An 18,414-nucleotide genomic window follows, 5' to 3' on the forward strand; every position below is an offset into this window, starting at 1 on the left:
TTCCCTTTTGAAAGGTCACATTGGGTAATGGTTTAAAGAAATGTCTTCTTACTTTCATCTTAAGTATTTCTGTAGAGATAGTTAAATAGTTTTCTCTTTCTGCTGCCTGCTGCTTTTTTTTTAAAATTATTAAATCCATACATTTCCATCCTGGTACTAATAAAAAGACATGCAACTAAGGTAGCAAAAGGTACTTAGGCAATGTTACAAGATGTTGATCTACAGCTACAGAAATATTATTCTGTGGAAGAAAACCTGATTCAAGTTATATTTTAAAAAAACACAATTCAGTCTAATCTTCTTTGTGTTTTACTAAATCTGAGACATATCTTATTGTTGTTATTTATTCAACAATAGACTGATGTTAATATTGGCCTATATTAAGAGATTACTAATACAATAATCATCACAAAAATAAAAATCATGATGATTCAGTTCATGACTCAAAGTGCATTTATTTCAGCATAAATTTTCTATATTAATTTATAGAAGTGTTCCTCAATTTTAAGTTTTCAAGTCACTTAATGCTTAGGTTTAAAATAGACCTATAAACTTAAGTTATTGGAAAAGAAGAATTATAAACATTCCTCTTTTTGTAAACATGAAAAATTTAGTCTCTCTTACACAGACACACAACCAAGGTTTTGAAACTACTTCTAACAAGAGTAAAAATCTAATACATACAGTAACAGTATTCCATACCAGAGAAGGGAATTGTACAAATCCAAATAACCCATAAAAATGTGGCAGTCCAAGAATGGCTGAAAAACATCCCAACCATCAGAATAAGATTCTCCTTTGACATACAAAGCAGTGAAACGTTTTTAAGAAATCACAGATGGTATAGTGCTGAGTACTAAGCTGGTTGAGTGTCTAAATCTTAAAGGCACCAGACTGCTGTATTTAGAGCAAAAGCAGCTGTGTCACTATTGGTGTAAGAGGATTGATGGGCTCAGGTCTGGTAAGCATTCTTTTTACTGGCATTTTAGAAGAGGCATATAGGCAAAATAACTGGGCTAAGCAAATTAAATGGAAGTGTTTAGTTGAAACTTTTCTGTAGGGTACACTCTAACAATATTCTTGGCATGCAGTAGACTAAATTATACAATTAATTTAAGCATTAACAGAAGACAGAGCATTGAAATACAACCACTTACAAACTTAGTTGCTTCTCTCAAGGGTGGATGATAATTAATTTATTTTTTTGTTGTTGTTGTTGTTGTTAGACAGATTTCCTTTGATAGGTACAATTTTTGTGACTTTTGAAGGTTAAGACTCTTTTTGTGGATAATATTAGCCCCTTCAGAATCTGGTGCAGAAATTGCTTTAGTACAGTATTGTGCTCAGAGGAAGAATGGTATTCATCCTCCATTCTCCAAAAATAGATGCATTAAAGCATTCCTACTCCTTTTCATTTCTTTTCTTCTAGATTGAGCAACAGATAATGCACTCACAGTATTTGTCTCAAGGTTGGGAAGAGATCAAACAACTGAAGGCTGAGCTCTGGATCTATTTCCAGGATGCAGATCAACAACTGCAGAATTTAAAAAGGAGACGGGCAGAGTTGGAGCTAAATATTGCCCAGAATATGGTACTCCAGGTTAAGGTAAGGAAACTTTGGGTTAAGAACAGAAGGTAAGGAAGAATTTCATCCTGTGGCTGATAGTATTTTATGATTTATATTGTATGCACATACTGCATACAATGGCTAATATGCTCTAAGCAAGAGCGGAGGAGATAGAGGAAAGAGTGTTTCCTTGTTGATGCTGCAGGGTGATTCAGAGAGCAAAAATACTTTAGTATTTTTCTAGCTTAGTTATTTTTTTTTAAATAATAGACAACTTTCAGCCTACTATCTGATTTGCCTTTGCTTTTAGAGTAGAGTAAATGCTGATCACAGTGGACCTGAAGATATGCAAACTGTATTTGCTAAATTATTTTATTTCTATACTTCTAAATAGTTTAGAAGTATTTCAAAATTAGTCAACAAAACTATCTGATGTTGCTGATCTCTAAGAAGAGGTGTTACAGAAACACAATTTAATTAATGAGAAAAATGCCTTCATATCTTCTCTCTCTCATTCATTCCAGAAAAGAGACATTTTATGACCATTCTGTACACATCATAACCAGTAACTTAAGAAAAAGATCATTTCTTCAACAAATTATTAAATATGTGGGGTTTGCATTTTTGTTCTAGACTTTGCTTGTATTCTTTTTTCTGATGTGCCAAGAGTTAGGTGAAAAGTAAACATCACTTCCTCTCCACATCTCTTCTACTCATACTTTGGAACAAAGTCAAAGCCTTTGAAGATGCCTCAGCACAATTTGGACTGAAAGCTGTTATACCAGCTATCATTAGAGTCCAGGAAGATGAAGGAGTCCCTATTTCTTTACTCTTTCAGTCAGTAGCTTTGGATTATAATGAAAGGGAGACACCTGCTGTACTGTTAGATGTGGCACAAGGTGTGTTTTTTCTAATAATTTGCCCTGGTAAAGGAAGATACCTAGCTCTGTTTGAAGCCATCATGAAGAGGAATGAGGCAGAGCTGGACATGGGCATGCTTGTTTAGTTGTAGTAACTGGAACTAGTTAGGAAAAGATTATATTTACCTTAGTATGTAAGGACTGAAAAATATTTGTTTAATTTTAGTTGTCTGTATATTGTGTATTCTTTTTGGGATCTCTCTGACTTCTTATTTGGTAGGATGTGTATGCAGATGAACTCTTTTAGTTACTAATTATTAGCTCAGATAGCAATCATACCTAGGTAATCCATGGTTTTGTTTCCATAATGACAGTGGTAACAGTTGCTGTTACAGAAGTAGGAACAATACAGAGCATGGATATGGAGGCTCACTGACTCATGGATTCTGCTTCCTATTTTTAGTCTCTAATGAAAAAGGAAAAAAATGAGTTAGTAATAGTGCTGGGAAAATGAATTATTCTTGTGAGATTCAAGACTACCTTGCATGTTTTAGTGTAAGGTGGGAGCTGTGCTAGTCCAGAAGCCTGGACAACAGGATGTGAATCACGAATTCTGTTTATCACTGGCACTTGGAAACTCCTCTGGTTTGCTTTAGCATCTATTACAAACTTGTTTTATGTGAGAAGATGGGGAGGAGGGTTTGGAGAGGAGTGAAAACACTTCTTCCAATTTACATTGGCAGAGCATTGTCCTGGGCAGTCTATATACTAATATAATATATATAATTTGTCTATATGCAATTTATTTATTTCAGAGCTTTTATTTAAATTTCATTTTGTAATTTTGAATGCATGTTATTATATTGGGTTCAACTTGTATCTTTTTCAGGAATTCAGTCAGAAGTTGCAGTCTAAGCAGTCAGATCTCACCTCTGTGACTGAGAAGATGAACAAACTAACCCAAGGGCAGGAATCACCTGAACACAAGGAAATAGGAGAGCTGAGCAACCAGTGGCTGGATCTCTGCCTTCAGACACATAGTTTGCTCATGCAGAGGGAGGAGGATCTGCAGAGGACAAGGGATTACCATGATCGCATGAATGTCGTTGAAGTTTTCCTGGAAAAGCTCACAAAAGAGTGGGACAACCTTGCTAGGTAAAAAAGGAGTCACATCCACAAAGCAAACTGTGCATACATGCTGGAAGTGCTGCTTACAGAGTGTCTTTAAGCAGGAGCTGTTAAAAATCCCTTTTTGCATGCTTAATTAAAAGCACACGTCCCTTATTAATTATCAGGCAATTAATCATTTCTGTTGAGATAAAGAGCATTTGATACGCCAGGTCTTCAGTGTTTGTCTTTAAGGCAAGTACCGATTGATCCTGTCTCAGGGTAGAGCATTTCCTGATGTTTCAAGAAGGTTGCCTATTTCATTTGAACCCCTTCATTTGTGGTGGTTCATGAATTCATGGCTCATTCACTGGTTCATTTTCATTGTGATACGGTGTTATATCTGTTAGACTATTATATTAAAGCTTAATAACTAGTCCTAAATATTTGCAGCTGCTTTGCATAGGATAAGCATACCAGCTGTGAATAGAATTGGGAGTGTATTGCTGCTCCTGTCACTGTCATGGAACAAGATTCACTTCAACCTCAAAACTTGCTGTTGTTCGTATGTGCTATACAGTCAGTGTGGACTGTATTCATGTAAATGTGTATGGTCAGCCTGATGACCATAGCGAAGATGAAAGGGAATAAATTTGTGAAGTTTTTTAATCAGTGTTCAAGGCTGCTACCTTCAAGTGAATCTGAAAACTGTAGGTCTTTTTATCACATTGATTTCAGTATGGCTTATAATTAATCCTGACTTCTTTTAGAATCCTTGAAATAGGATCTAATAACTCATTTTTGTCCTGTCCTTTTTGATAACAGATCTGATGCTGAAAGTACAAATGTGCACCTTGAAGCTTTGCAAAAACTGGCAGTTGCACTACAGGAAAGGAGATTTGCTCTGGAAGATTTGAAAGATCAGAAGCAGAATATGATAGAACATTTGAATCTTGATGATAAAGAATTAGTAAAGGAGCAATTCAGTCATTTTGAACAGCGCTGGACTCAGCTGGAGGACCTTGTCAAACGGAAAATTCAAGTTTCTGTTTCAACCTTAGAAGAGCTCAGCTTGGTGCATTCCAAATTTCAGGAACTAATGGAATGGGCAGAGGAACAGCAACCTAGTGTCTCGGAGGCTCTTAAACAGAGCCCTCCTCCAGATATGGCTCAGACTCTTCTCATGGATCATCTTACCATTTGCAGTGAGCTTGAAGCCAAACAGCTGCTTCTGAAGATGCTTGTGAAGGATGCTGACAGGGTGATGACCAACCTAGGGCTCAATGAAAGGCAAGAACTGCAGAAAACAGTGTCTGATGCGCAGCACCACGTGGCTTGTCTCAGCGATCTGGTTGGCCAGAGGAGAAAACACCTGAATAAAGCACTGTCTGAAAAGACCCAATTTCTCATGGCAGTCTTTGAGGCTACAAACCAAATTCATCAGCATGAGAAGAAGGTGATGTTTCCAGAACACATTTGTCTTTTGCCAGAAGATGTGAATAAACAAATCAGGACTTGTAAGAATACCCAGGCTAATCTGAAGGCCTGTCAAAATGAGGTCACAGGGTTGTGGGCTCAAGGAAGGGATTTAATGAAAGAAGCAACAAATCAAGAGAAGAGAGAGGTGTTAGGTAAACTGCAAGAACTACAGAATGTATACGACACTGTTTTACAAAAGTGTAACCAGAGGTTGTTAGAACTGGAGAAAAATATTGTTTCCAGGAAATATTTCAAAGAAGATTTGGATAAAGTTTGCCATTGGCTAAAACAAGCTGATATTGTCACATTCCCAGAAGTCAATGTAATGAATTCTAACACTGAGTTACACAGCCAGTTGGCAAAATATCAACAGATTCTTGAGCAATCTCCAGAATATGAAAATCTGCTACTTACACTGCAAAGAGATGGCCAAGAAGTCCTACCATCGCTTAATGAAGTAGATCATTCTTATCTAGATGAAAAACTTAACAGCCTCCCTCAGCAATTCAATATTGTCACTGCTCTGGCAAAAGAAAAGCTATATAAGGTTCAGGAAGCCATTTACGCCAGAAAAGAGTATGCCTCTTTGATCGAGTTGACGAGTAAAGCTCTGACTGAGCTAGAAGACCAGTTTATTAACATGGACAAAGCTCCAGCTGCTGTCTCAGCCAAAGAAGCTGTGTCACTCCAGCAAGCCTACAGAGATCTCTTAGGTGAAGCCATGAGCCTTGCTGCAGCAGTGGATGAACTGAACCAGAAGAAGGAGGCTTTTCGAAGCACTGGCCAGCCCTGGCAGCCAGATGAGATGTTAAAACTTGCCACACTATATCACAAGTTGAAGAGGCAAATAGAACAGAAAATTAACCTGTTGGAAGACACAATAGAAGCATGCCAGGAGCATGAGAAGATGTGTATGCAGTTTGAGGCACAGCTAGAAGCAGTGAAAAAGGAGCAGGTTAAGGTGAATGAAGAAACTCTCCCAATAGAAGAAAAGTTGAAAATATACCACTCTCTGGTGGGCAGCTTGCAAGACTCAGGAAGTCTTCTGAAGCGAATAACTGAACATCTAGAAACCCTTTCTCCTCAGGTTGACCCATCTGCATATGAGACAACAAACCACCAAGTTCAGGCTTGGCAAGAGAAGCTGAAGTCTTTGCATTCTGCCATTGTTGACACGGTGATGGAGTGTGAGAACAGACTTGTGCAGAGCATTGACTTCAAGACAGAGATCTGCCGCTCACTCGACTGGTTGAGGTGGGTGAAAACAGAACTTAATGGAACAATAAGTTTGGACCTCAAATTGCAAAGCATCCAAGAAGAAATCCGAAAGGTTCAGATCCATCAAGAAGAAGTCCAGTCGAGCCTCAGAATAATGAATGCACTGAGCAATAAAGAGAAGGAGCGCTATATGAAAGCAAAGGAGCTGATACCTGCTGACCTGGAAAACACTCTTGCTGAGCTGGCAGAACTGGATGGTGAAGTTCAAGAAGCTATACATGTGAGACAGGTTAGTCCACCCAAACCATCATTAGTTTCTTGGTCACAAAGCTGAAAAAGATGGCTCTGTGGCTTTATCTTTACAATCATCATAGAAAGACTGTTTAGTAACCCTACTGTTTTTTAAATTACACAGGTTAATGTGGTTTTATGTTTGTGACTCTCCCTTTTATTTCAGGCTTCCTTGAATAAAGCATATGGCCTCTGCCAGAGGTACTACCAAGTGATGCAGATAGCAAATGACTGGCTGGAAGATGCTCAGGAATTTCTACAATTAGCAAGAAGTGGTCTAGATGTTGAGAACTCTGAGGAGAATCTAAGGAATCATGTTGAATTTTTCATAACAGAAAGTCAGTTTAACGATAATTTGAAAGTGTTACAAGGCCTTGTGTCTGAGATAGAGCCCTTTTTACAAGCCACAGCAAGCGAACAGCTGGTGCAGAATGTAGCTGCATTGGAGGAAAAGGCTAAAGTGACAGAGCAAGAAGCTAAAACCCAGCAAGAGCAATTACAAAGGTATATTCTTCTTTTTTTTTTTTAATTCTTTCATTTTACGATCATCTTATTGGTAATGAAATAAAGAAACAGAACATTAATTCAAGTTTTTTAATATTTGTTCTGCTTTTGAGAGAAGTGGATATTGGGTATGCAGTGCTCTTGGATTCTGCTTTCTTTTCTGTCCTTGACCGACTAGTTGTGTGATCTTAAAGATGCTCTGGTAGAATTATGTTAAGCTTGGAACCACACAGAGAAGAGGAGTAGGGAATAATTGTTCTTTATTTCACCTGACACAAGATGTATGCACAAACAATTTAAATTGAAGCAGACATTTTGAACTAAAAGGAAGTACCTTTTTAACAAGCATAACTACTGAATTCTGTAAGTTTGGGTAGGTTTAAACCACAACATGGGCAATCTCTGAGGAAAAGTCAGATAAGGGCTATTAAATGCCCAGGTGTGTTTTCTGTAAGGCATAGCTGAAAACCAGGACCATATGCTTCTATCTATGCTGTTTCCCAATAATCTTTCTTCTTCTTGAAAAATACTGTGTAACAGCAGAACCAAGCTGTTGCATTGAAAACTAGGTACAATAGTATATCTGATTTTCAAATGTTTTTATATAGCATTAAGTTGTTCTTTCTGAAACTGTATTTGTTTAAGGTGTGCTTCTGAGTGGCTGGAGTACCAGACATCAAGACAGAAGGTTATTGAAGTGATGAATGATGCTGAGAAAAAATTATCTGAATTCTCAGTAGCAAAAGCAGCTTCTTCTCATGAAGCAGAAGAGAAATTACTAACACATAAGGTAAGGTCCTGATAATTACATTAAATCCTTCTTTTTTAAGTGAAAATGAATGTATAATATGTAGATCCCTACCTGTGGTAACATGAATTTGAGTTTTTATGTCTTTACCTGTAGCACTTAACTGTGTCATAATGCACCAAGACATGTTTATTGCTGTGCAAAACACACATTTTATTTGTGGAGCAATGGAGACAGATATCTTTAATCACTTTTCAGCTTATTGTCTGTCTATGTGCCTATGACTGTAGAGAAGTGCAGAGAGTCAGGAGGTTCCTAAAAGCTGTGGGTCTCCAAGCCCCAAAATTACGCACCCTTCAAGCAACTCAGATCAATAGAAACATCCAGCTACTTGTGATCATGGAACAGTTTTACTAGAGCAGGAAGACTTGGAGTTTAATATTAACTCTTGTTTAGTCTAAAAGCAAGAAATATAGCTTTAAAAAAACTTCCTGGTTTTTAGGGTACTAGTCAGTTGCTTTAATATAGACAGTGACACTTCAGACATGCTGCCAGCTGTGTCTTGTGATATCAAGAATCTCCCCTAAGAGTAATGTCATGTCTGCCCATGACCCTTGTGTATTTAAAATGTTGTTAAAGATGAACAGGACATAAATATACATAACCTGACATAAACCTACATAAACACCTGAATTGCTTCTTTCATTTTTAGTCTGTTTACAAGCCAGTCATAGCTATAAGAAGGACCCTGAATGCTTATTTCCATCCCTTTTGAGGGACTATCAAGCAAGAGAAAAGCTGATTACACCAGATTTCTGCTACTTCCAGAAGCTTTTATTTTGGACCAAGCAGCTGTAGCTAATGACTGCCTATGAGAAATAAAGTGAGACCTAGCCACCTCACTCAAAATACAATACCTCCTCCTCATCTGCAGTGGATGGGGGTGGTTCACCTACCTACATGTTGAATACTAATGAGTAGTCTTGTGGAAAAGGAAAACAGTGCTTATTTTTGCTTTTTCAGACTCTTGTGTCCGTAGTGAATTCTTTCCATGAGAAGATCACAGCCCTAGAAGAGAAGGCTTTGCAGCTGGAAAAAATCAGCAATGATGCCAGTAAGGCATCTATAAGTAGGTCCATGACAACAGTTTGGCAGCGCTGGACACGGCTCCGGAATGTAGCCCAGGAGCAAGAGAAAATTTTAGAAGATGCACTGCAGGAATGGAAGGGTTTTAATGATAAGGTAAATTCTAGTCTTGGTAAATCCTCCCTTGAGGAAAAATAGATTTTTCCTCATTATGCTGCCTTATTAATCATCTTGAGGTAGGGAAAACTGATAGCAAAAATCACTGATTTTTTCCCTCAGATCAGAAAAGCACAGCTATGGAAGATCCAGGTTTAGAATCGTTGCCTCCAAAGTTTGGACTGTTCTTCTCTATGCCTACATGTATAGTAACAGTAGATTTCTGATGATTCTTTAGATTGTTCTCCTGTTACTTCTCCTCAGATGTTCTCAATTATGTTAACCTCTTTTTTTTTTTTCTTTCTTCTCTCTTTCTTCTCTCTTTCTTTTTTCTTCTTTTTTCTTTTTCGTGAAGAACATGTAGTTGCTCCTTTTAAGTGCAAGAAGTGATAATAATGCCTGTCACTGCTCATCGATCATATGTCTTTTTTTCCCCTTATATCCTACTACTCTTTTTATCTGTCATTGTCCATTATTTATGCCCAGATAGCAGGTTCTCTAAGAATGAGGATAATAATTTTGTTAAATGCATGACTTGTGCCAAATATGGGTGTGCCCCAGGGTAGAGCTCTAGTTCCTATGGTAATAAATATAATAAATGCTAAAGATTATAAGAAGACACCCATAACTGGACAAAAAAATCCCTTGGCAAGTCCTAATCCCCTGTGAAGAGCAAAGGACTTGGCACAGTAAAGCACAAACCCTGTACCACAACAGTTTTATAGAATCTAAATGTACAGCACTGGGTCTAGCACCTTTCGGTGTTACTTGCTTCTTTTGTAATTTTATTATTAACAAGACTGCATCTCTTTCCAGATTCAGAAAGCCACCATAGCTATAGATCAGCTACAAGGTCGCTTACCAGAAAGCTCAGTGGAAAAGGCATCCAAGACAGAGCTCCTGGAACTCCTGGATTACCACGGCAGTTTCCTGCTGGAGGTGGACCACCAGCTATCATCTTTGGGCCTGCTCAAACAGCATGCTGTTAGCATGCTTCAGGATGTGGAAGTAAAGACTCCATCTCAGAAGGAACTACCAGTTATGCAAGAAATCAAGGCAATGCAAGATCGATGCCACAAGTAAGGAAATATTTTGAAAGGTTCACCAGAAAAATGGTACCTAGCAGTTCATTATTAATAGCTTATGTATCATTTTTATATCATTAATAATTAGCATGCCTAAATAAATATTAGCTATTATTTTTAAATAAGCATCAGTTTTAATTTAAAATTACTTTGAATTCATTTTGAAACACCTTTTTTTGTGATTATGTTTTATTTCCATCAGAAAGGGTATGCATTTTAGAATATGTATTTCTTGTCTTGCATAATAATATTACATAAAAGCTGCATAAACTGCATTAAAGTTATAACTGATTTTGAACACTTCCATTGCTTCTCACATTAACAGTGATCATTTATCTTTTTGTACCCTCTTTTTATTAGTTTATCACTTTGTTTCCCTTGTTTGAAGCTCTTAGGTGCCAAAAGTAGTCCTGTATGACATTTACAGGGGAATGTAGAGCATATGCAAACAAAACATAACTTTTCACCTCAATGCTATGCAAGTGTTTATCTAAATCTAAAACATTTTCCTGTCATGTAGAAAACAGGAAGTTTTATATTAAGTTTTAAGACACATATCAACCTCATTACTACACTAAGATACCATTAAGTGGATCTCCATGGTGGGAAGACAAATGAAAAATTACAAAACTGTAAACGCTGCATCAAGCCTGGGTAAATTTTATTGTATGTATAAATAATTATAGTAGAACAGCAATCTCTGTAGAAAATGTGTAGATATAAGTACTTTCACAATTCCATTTTTCATTTACTTAAAATTGGTTTCTAAGATATAGATATCTCCTGCTCATGAAAATAAAGCATGATTCACCTGTGCAAGGTTATGCAAACATAAATGAAATATGGGAATATCAAAGATCCCTGTCACATGTAAAAGAGTTACAAGTAGTCCAATAGAACTCTCACAGAGGTGTTATTTTTTACAGGAGATCCAAGTTTCTGAGGAAAGTGCAAAAATTCTGTCTTAGTGGAAGTGTGGAAATAGGCCATGTTCAGATGCTTGATCTTTAATTTATCCTAAGTGTTCTGCCAATGCAAATTGCATCAATAGGAGTGGAATTTATCTCATGTTATTTTACATTCTAGATATCAATATCAGTCTTGCTCTCGAATTAGTGTAGGGAAATAAATAAGTGTAAGATACAGTTTTTCTGACCTATTTTAGAAGTTTCTTTTGCAAAGGCAATGAATAACCCTCATTCATGCCTTGCAATTGCCTTTTTCCTGTACTGACAATCAGGGCAGTCTGTGGTAATGAGCTTAGATGTAGGGATCTCTATTGTATACATTTGCATTTTTTCAAATTTATTGCATGTTTGAAGTCCAAACACATAAAACCAAAGAACAGACATGAAAAAATTAATTTATTTTTCTGGATGTGGTGTTCTTAATCATTATCTTTATTGTTTAGTATTTTTTGACAAAGCAGTGTTTCTAGACATTGCTTAAATCTTCACAAATAGTTATGGTTTCTTTCTGAAGTATGCAGCAGAAAGTTAAAAAAGGCATGAAGATGGTGAAACAGGAGCTGAAGGAGCGTGAGGAGGTTGAAGCAGAGATTAATATTGTGAAGTCCTGGATCCAGGAAACAAAAGAATATTTATTAAGTCCTGATGCGGAAGTGGATATTCAACTTCAGGAGCTGCAGGTATACCAAATTTGTCAATTTCTGCATCATAATATTTATCTTCATTTTAATCTGCTAGTGAATGTTAATAGTTTCAAGATCACCACAAATTCAAATTGGACAATATTCATGAGTTTTTTTAGTAACCCACTAGACAAATTCATAAAGCATGAAGTAGAATGTGGACTGTGATATTTTATTTTAAAGATAGTTAAGATGTATTCTCATTGTTCTTAACAATACTGTTTCTTCTGTCATTAGTCGCTCTTTGGTGAAGTTGCTACACATCGCCAGGCTGTTGAAAAACTGGCTGAACAACAACAGAATAAATACTTGGGGCTTTATACCATTTTGCCTTCTGAACTCTCTCTTCATTTAGCAGAAGTTGGACTGGCCCTTGTAACCGTACAGGATCAGGTAAAATGAGTGTGTAAACAGATCTATGGCCCTTCTTCAGGCTTTATAACTTTGTAACAGCAGGTATCCTGCTGTTGCCAAACTGGCAACACAGAATAGTTTTAGGACCTTCATCCTTTGAATTAAAGTTAAATGAAAGTTAATTTCCTTTAAGGAGGAGTGATTTCTGATTATTAAATTTAATTCTTACTGTTGACAGATTCAAACCAAAGAAAGAGAAACTCAGCAAATCAAAACACTGAATCAAGAGTTTGATCAGAAAATCCAGGGGATAGCAAATGAACTAAATACCATTCTTTCTAAACTGAAAAAGAAAACAAACGATATAGCACAAGCTAAACTTGAGCAAAAGGTAAGACAAGGCTTTCCTTATGTGGTTGTGCCATAAATTTTTCTGAACTGGGACACTCATTTCATCACCAAAGTGTTGTTTTTGAAGACTTGCAGCACACATTTTTTTTAATTAGTACAACAGAAGAATTATACAGAAATGATGGTTACCTGATGAGATTTTTAAAACTATGTTTTTGCAAACTGACCCACACAGGTAATAATATTTGGAGGAAGCAGCTGAGTGTTAAAGTCAGATGGACAAAGACATGGTTCCTTTAAATACTGAGTATGACTCCAATCTGGGAAAGCCTGAGGAACCTTCAAACTGCTCCTTGTTTTCATCTGTACTGAAAATATCATTATTTATGATAAATAAATCAATAGAATTTTACTTGTAGCCCATCTCACATCATTTGGTTCAACGATGAAGTAAAGTATTACTCATGCAAATAAGGGTAGTGCGAGGGACTCTTGGTTCTTTTTGAAGGTTTTCTTAATCTTAGGTATGTGCCAGACTCAGAAAAAATCATCTGTACTGAAGTGTAGTGGACAAATTAGGATTATCATATGAGAGTAAGGGATTCTGGGGAGAGGAGAGATGGAAAAGGGGTTGGCTGAGGATTTGGGTTTGTTTGGGTTTTTTTGTTGGTTTGTTATTTTAACTAGGAAAATATAAACTTGACTGAATTACTGTCTGAAATTGCACAAAGCATACAAAATAGGAGAAGATTTTTCATGACTGGTATGTCATAAATTACCTGTTTATTTTCATGAGATGCTCAAGATGTTCCAATATACTGTTTGCTTTGCAGGAAGTGTCACTGAACTGTATCCCTGGTATATCAACTTGATTTCAGTAAGAAGGCAGAAGGGCACTGAAATCTGCTTTCTTATGTTGCATAAATGAAAACTCTGTCACTGGAGATGTAGTAATGTTCAAAGTGCTTTTATGCCAGCATTTAGCAGATATTCTTGAGACTGGGTTGGCTTTGGTTATAGCAGTAAATATTTTCACATTAATATTGAAACAGATTGTAAAAAAATTAAATAAAAATCTGTTTCAAATCCATGTGAATCAAGTCAAACGGATCCTTCCTTCACAAACATAAATTCTGCATAATATCTGTAGTAAATATGTTTATTTATGCTTGCTGTAATATGTATGTCTTTGTATTTAGATGAGTGGTTTAACATCTGTCTTTGTGTCTACATGTAGACAGTTATGTCTCCAAGTTCATGGAATAGTATTGATTTATCGTAACACCTGATCATAACTTGCACTCTGAGGTGTGTCTGCCAGGACAGCCCTAACCTGAAGAGCTTGAAGTAACTTCTTGAACACCTGTAGCAGTGTTCTGAATGATGGCAGTTTAAATTTGTAGAAATAATTGGAGGGAGGCTAGGGTGTTTGTCTAAGCAGTAGGCAAGAGTCAATGGACAGAAACTGATGCACAGGAAGTTCCATCTGAACATGAGGAAGAACTTCTTTACTGTGTGGGTGACAGAGCATTGGAACAGGTTGTCCAGAGAGGGCGTGGAGTCTCCCTCACTGGAGATACGCAAGAACCATCTGGACACAATCCTGTGCCATGTGCCCTAAGGTGACCCTGCTTGAGAAGGGAATTTGGACCAAATGATCCAACAGTGGTCCCTTCCAGCCTAACCTGTTCCATGATTCCATGTGACTTATTTTATTTACTTTAGAAAAAAAATTAATTTTTAGCACCTTGGATATAAAAAAAAAAAAAATTCAAAAATAATCAGTAACATCTTCTTAAGAAACTGTAGCCCAAGACTATGCTATAAATCTATGAGAAACCTGAAAATCTTTTTAGGCTTCCTTCTCAAAATATTTATGACTATGGTAAGAAAAATTGATTTTAAACTGTGTTTCTGTTGAAACAGTGTAGCACATTCAGATTGCTCCTGCATCAAGATCATGCTATGAAAATGCAAGTTTCAAATTACAATTACATTTTTCATAATCCATTAATGAGTAACTACACTTTTATGAGTTTATAAACTTATATTTTAACTCAGCAATAAAACAAACCTCTTTTCCAATAAATAAAAATCATTGTTGTGGCACTCTGTGCTGACAATTCGTTTCAGAAACAAAAGGTGCCTGAGAACAGTTAATGTCACACTGAAGTGACTCAGTCTTTGGCTACAGCAGGGAAAACGGTTACCCATTCCAGCCAGGAAGCCAGAGGAGAAAGAGTAATGGCACATACTTAAGAGATGACCAAACATCCTGCTGTTCTGCTTTCCTGCTTAAAAATGGAAAAAGCTATGGAGACTTTGGACAGGGTATAAAAGTTGCAAGTTGGACTAGAAATAATCTACCAAAAAGCTAACGCTTCCTGGATCGCTGATTTTATTGTTTTTCTGTCTAGATCCTTGGTGACGAGTTGGACAGCTGCAATATAAAGCTGTTGGAATTAGATGCATCAGTCCAGGACTTTGCAGAGCAGAACGTACCCCTGGCTAAGCAGCTAGCTAACAGGATAGGGAAACTCTCTGCACTGCACCAGCAGACCATACGGCAGGCTGAGTACAGAGCAGCCAAGCTCAGTCAGGTATGATCTTAAATCCTTTCTGCTGTTTCCTTTCAGAACCACAAGGAGCGTGCAAAAATCTCATTTATTTTCCTGGAGTTATGCCAGACAGGGCATTCCTTGGCACATCTGCCTATTATTAGTCAGAGCTTGCATCACATTCCGAAGAGACACAGGTCAAATATGAGGGTGAAATAATTCTCAGATGGTACTTTAACACCCTCTTGCATGCATCACCTACTGTTTGGTTCCTTTGGTGCTCTAAAAAGATTGTAGATCTCACAAACAGTAGCTTGCCTGGAAGTAGTACCTCACTGTGCTTCTCAGGGTCTCTGTTTTGTCACTATTACCTGTATTTGCAGCATTAAAAACAAAAGTTGAAAAAAAAATATTTTGCCCTAGTCCCAATCCATAGAGGGTGACTATAACATGCATTCAATAAAAAAGCCTATATACAATGGCCCTGATAATGCACAATATTTATACAACATTTTTGTGTTCATAAAGATGCATCCCCTGCAGATAAAAGTCTCTGAAATTCATTCTTTCTCCTGTTTTTTCCTTAATTGTTCTTATCCCCAGCAAACTCTAGCTAAAAGCAAATAAATGGATTTTCTATGTTCTGTCATAAATACCCTGATAAATTATGAGATCTTTCTACATGCATGAAGTTGCTTTTGTAAGAAAACTTCAAAATATTCTTTTCAGCTTCCTCTGAAAAATTGTTTCTAAGAAGAGATAGAAAATTATTATCAAAGTAAGAACTCAGTAAAAGGTACTTGGTAAACAGATTTAGGATATTTTTGTTCAGCATCAAAAAATCCACTTATCATAAAAAGTGATAGGTATTGAAAACTGCTTATACAAATACAGTTTGGTCACCTCAGATTTGATCCATCCTTTATAAGGAGGAAATTCAAGAACACAAATGAAACTATTCCTGCTGAAAAGAAAATTGGAGCTTATGACTACTTTGCTAAATAGAAAGTGGATTAATCAGAAAGCAGAACTTTAGTCCTATATTTTGAAATTGTGCAGCATTTTATTCTTCTGGAAATATGGCAGACTAAATCAACAAAACAGTCTAGTTAGAAAATAAAAAAGGTGATTAAGAGGATGTAATGGAAAGAGAGATTTCAAAATAAACAGAGCCACAAACTGAAAGAGGAGGTATTTTGGAACTTATATGTGAGGCTGAAATATGCACAGGGAGTGTACCCTCTAGGGATATATTTGAGCATGAATGGACTCTCCTAGTGTGACCTAAGCTCTTATAGTGCCTTTTTTTTTCCCCTAAACAGATAATCTTACTGCTGGAAACAGACCTATTTTAACTGCATAAATACATAAGAAACTAACTTTTATATAATACCAGAAGGAAAAGTTGTTAAAATGGTCCCCAGGTTAAAACAATGAAGGAAATAAGATCAGTTTTTTCATCCTCCAAGTACTGTACAAAATTACATCTTAGGCTTAAGCAAATTTTTCTTTTATCCAGGCTGCTTCACACTTGGAAGAATACAATGAGATGCTGGAGTTCATATTGAGATGGATTGAGAAAGCAAATATCCTAGTACATGGTAGTATAACATGGAATTCTTCCTCTCAGCTTCGTGATCAGTTTAAAGCCTACCAGGTGATTATTTGAGCTATGAAATTTAAAAGGCAGTATATATAAAAAATTATTTTCAAAGCAGAGTTCTACTTCCTCTTAAAGTACTAGATTTCTTTGACTTTTTATCCAAGCCTTAAAAATTATTAATTGGTTTTGGACAATTGTTGTGAAAACTGAAATACAGATATCTTGTAGAATAAAAGCATGATTCAAAGCTGATCTCCATGTTACTCAAGTAGTTTGGTTTCAAAGAGGCTTTTGGCTGAATAGTGTGTCTGCACACTGTGATTCTATCACACCAAGCACCTTATTGCAGCTCATACTCTAAAGATTTAATTAATCAAACACGATTTTCAGTTTGGGTTTTTTTCTTTCTCCATTATTTTAAACTGGAATAGCCTTTGTTCTCATCTAATGAGTTTTATACCAAATATTCTCAAACTGATGCCTAATGGAAGAGTTTCTTCCAATCTCTTCCTGAACATTCCACATCAGAGTAATTTGGTGTCCCTGTAATTGTGCAATTTATTCTATGTGTGTCTGTGTGTGGAATGTGTGTGTGAGATCAGTGGGATGTTTTGATGAGGTTCAAGCTTGCCTGGTGTTACAAGACCATGCAAAAGAAATCAAAGCATCATAAGATAATAATGTGTCACTAATACCAAAATAAACATAAATTACGGTTTCTATATATGCATTACTTAATTGTCAGCTGCATTCTTCTATGTTAGTGCAGTGTAGTATGTCAGACTTTGTATTCTGAATAGGAGCATTTAGGTAATTTATTCTGAGGAAAGCTGGAGACAGAATTTCTGGTTTGGTTTTGCTATGGCTTTTTTCCTGCTTCAAAATCTGATGATACAGGCTTAACCAATGCCATCCCACATAGTACTTAGGCACTGATTTTTTTAGGCAGCATTAATGGCTCCTGCCCTGCTGTAAAACACCCAAGTGCTTTCTGCAACTTTCTATTAGGACACATCTTTTCCATAGATTGCATATATTATATTTTTAAACACAAGTCTGTATAGCAAAACACTAACAGTAATGTCTTGGTAAGTACAGCTTCTGAAGCTTTATGACTTAATTTTTTGTTTCCCAGTCTCTATAAGCTGAAGCACTTCAGCAGACCTTCAGAGCTAAGCATATTGCCTAAGCCTTACAGGAAGTCAGTGGAACTTCATCAAAGGCTCACAAATGTGTACAGATTGAAGAGTTTGCAGAACAATATACTTAAAAGATATGTGTCATCGAGTCTCAAACCTGACGTTCAATTTGCTTGTATCTCCATCTAGAGCATTCTTGATGAGTCTGGAGAGATTCACAGTGATCTTGAGGCCATGAGTGAGAGGATTGATTACCTGGCAAGTGTGTACTCCACTGAAGGAATGTCACAGCAAGTGCTGGAACTAGGGAGGCGGACAGAGGAATTGCAGCAAGTTATTAAAGTGCAGCTACCAAACCTCCAAGATGCTGCCAAGGTAAATGAAAGCAGTTTTTTCTAATGCTAGCTGGCATCTAGGGTGATGTATGCATCATACTACTGAGATTATTAGCAGTGAGGAAAATCTGTGGTCTACACAGGGCATGACTGTGTTGACTAAAGTCAGGTATCTTGTGCTGTTTGAGATGCTGCCTTCACATGCTGACTCACATGGGCAAAAGATTTCTGCAGGTCCTGTTATAAATGCCCATTCTGGGTGGATGTATTTGTGATAATGGTGTGTCTCAAATAGCAGTGAGCACCTATGTTTAGATACTTG

The 18,414-nt window shown here is 36.8% G+C and overlaps 1 protein-coding gene across 10 annotated transcripts in view; it reads left to right on the forward strand.

The window, feature by feature from the left end:
• Positions 1-18,414, forward strand: part of SYNE1 (spectrin repeat containing nuclear envelope protein 1) — a 301,154-nt gene that overhangs the window by 173,137 nt on the left and 109,603 nt on the right. For 9 of the 10 annotated variants that reach the window (XM_033512756.1, XM_033512754.1, XM_033512746.1 and 6 more), the window contains 13 exons: positions 1,430-1,606; positions 3,317-3,582; positions 4,360-6,520; positions 6,689-7,026; positions 7,672-7,816; positions 8,798-9,016; positions 9,833-10,095; positions 11,584-11,749; positions 11,990-12,145; positions 12,345-12,497; positions 14,875-15,057; positions 16,535-16,672; positions 17,947-18,132. In XM_033512756.1, the coding sequence (XP_033368647.1) occupies positions 1,430-1,606; positions 3,317-3,582; positions 4,360-6,520; positions 6,689-7,026; positions 7,672-7,816; positions 8,798-9,016; positions 9,833-10,095; positions 11,584-11,749; positions 11,990-12,145; positions 12,345-12,497; positions 14,875-15,057; positions 16,535-16,672; positions 17,947-18,132 (4,551 nt within the window). The remainder of the gene's footprint in view (positions 1-1,429; positions 1,607-3,316; positions 3,583-4,359; positions 6,521-6,688; positions 7,027-7,671; positions 7,817-8,797; positions 9,017-9,832; positions 10,096-11,583; positions 11,750-11,989; positions 12,146-12,344; positions 12,498-14,874; positions 15,058-16,534; positions 16,673-17,946; positions 18,133-18,414) is intronic. The other variant, XM_033512753.1, reaches the window with a different exon arrangement.

The sequence above is a fragment of the Parus major genome, chromosome 3 (genome assembly GCF_001522545.3).
Source record: "Parus major isolate Abel chromosome 3, Parus_major1.1, whole genome shotgun sequence".
NCBI lineage: Eukaryota > Metazoa > Chordata > Aves > Passeriformes > Paridae > Parus > Parus major.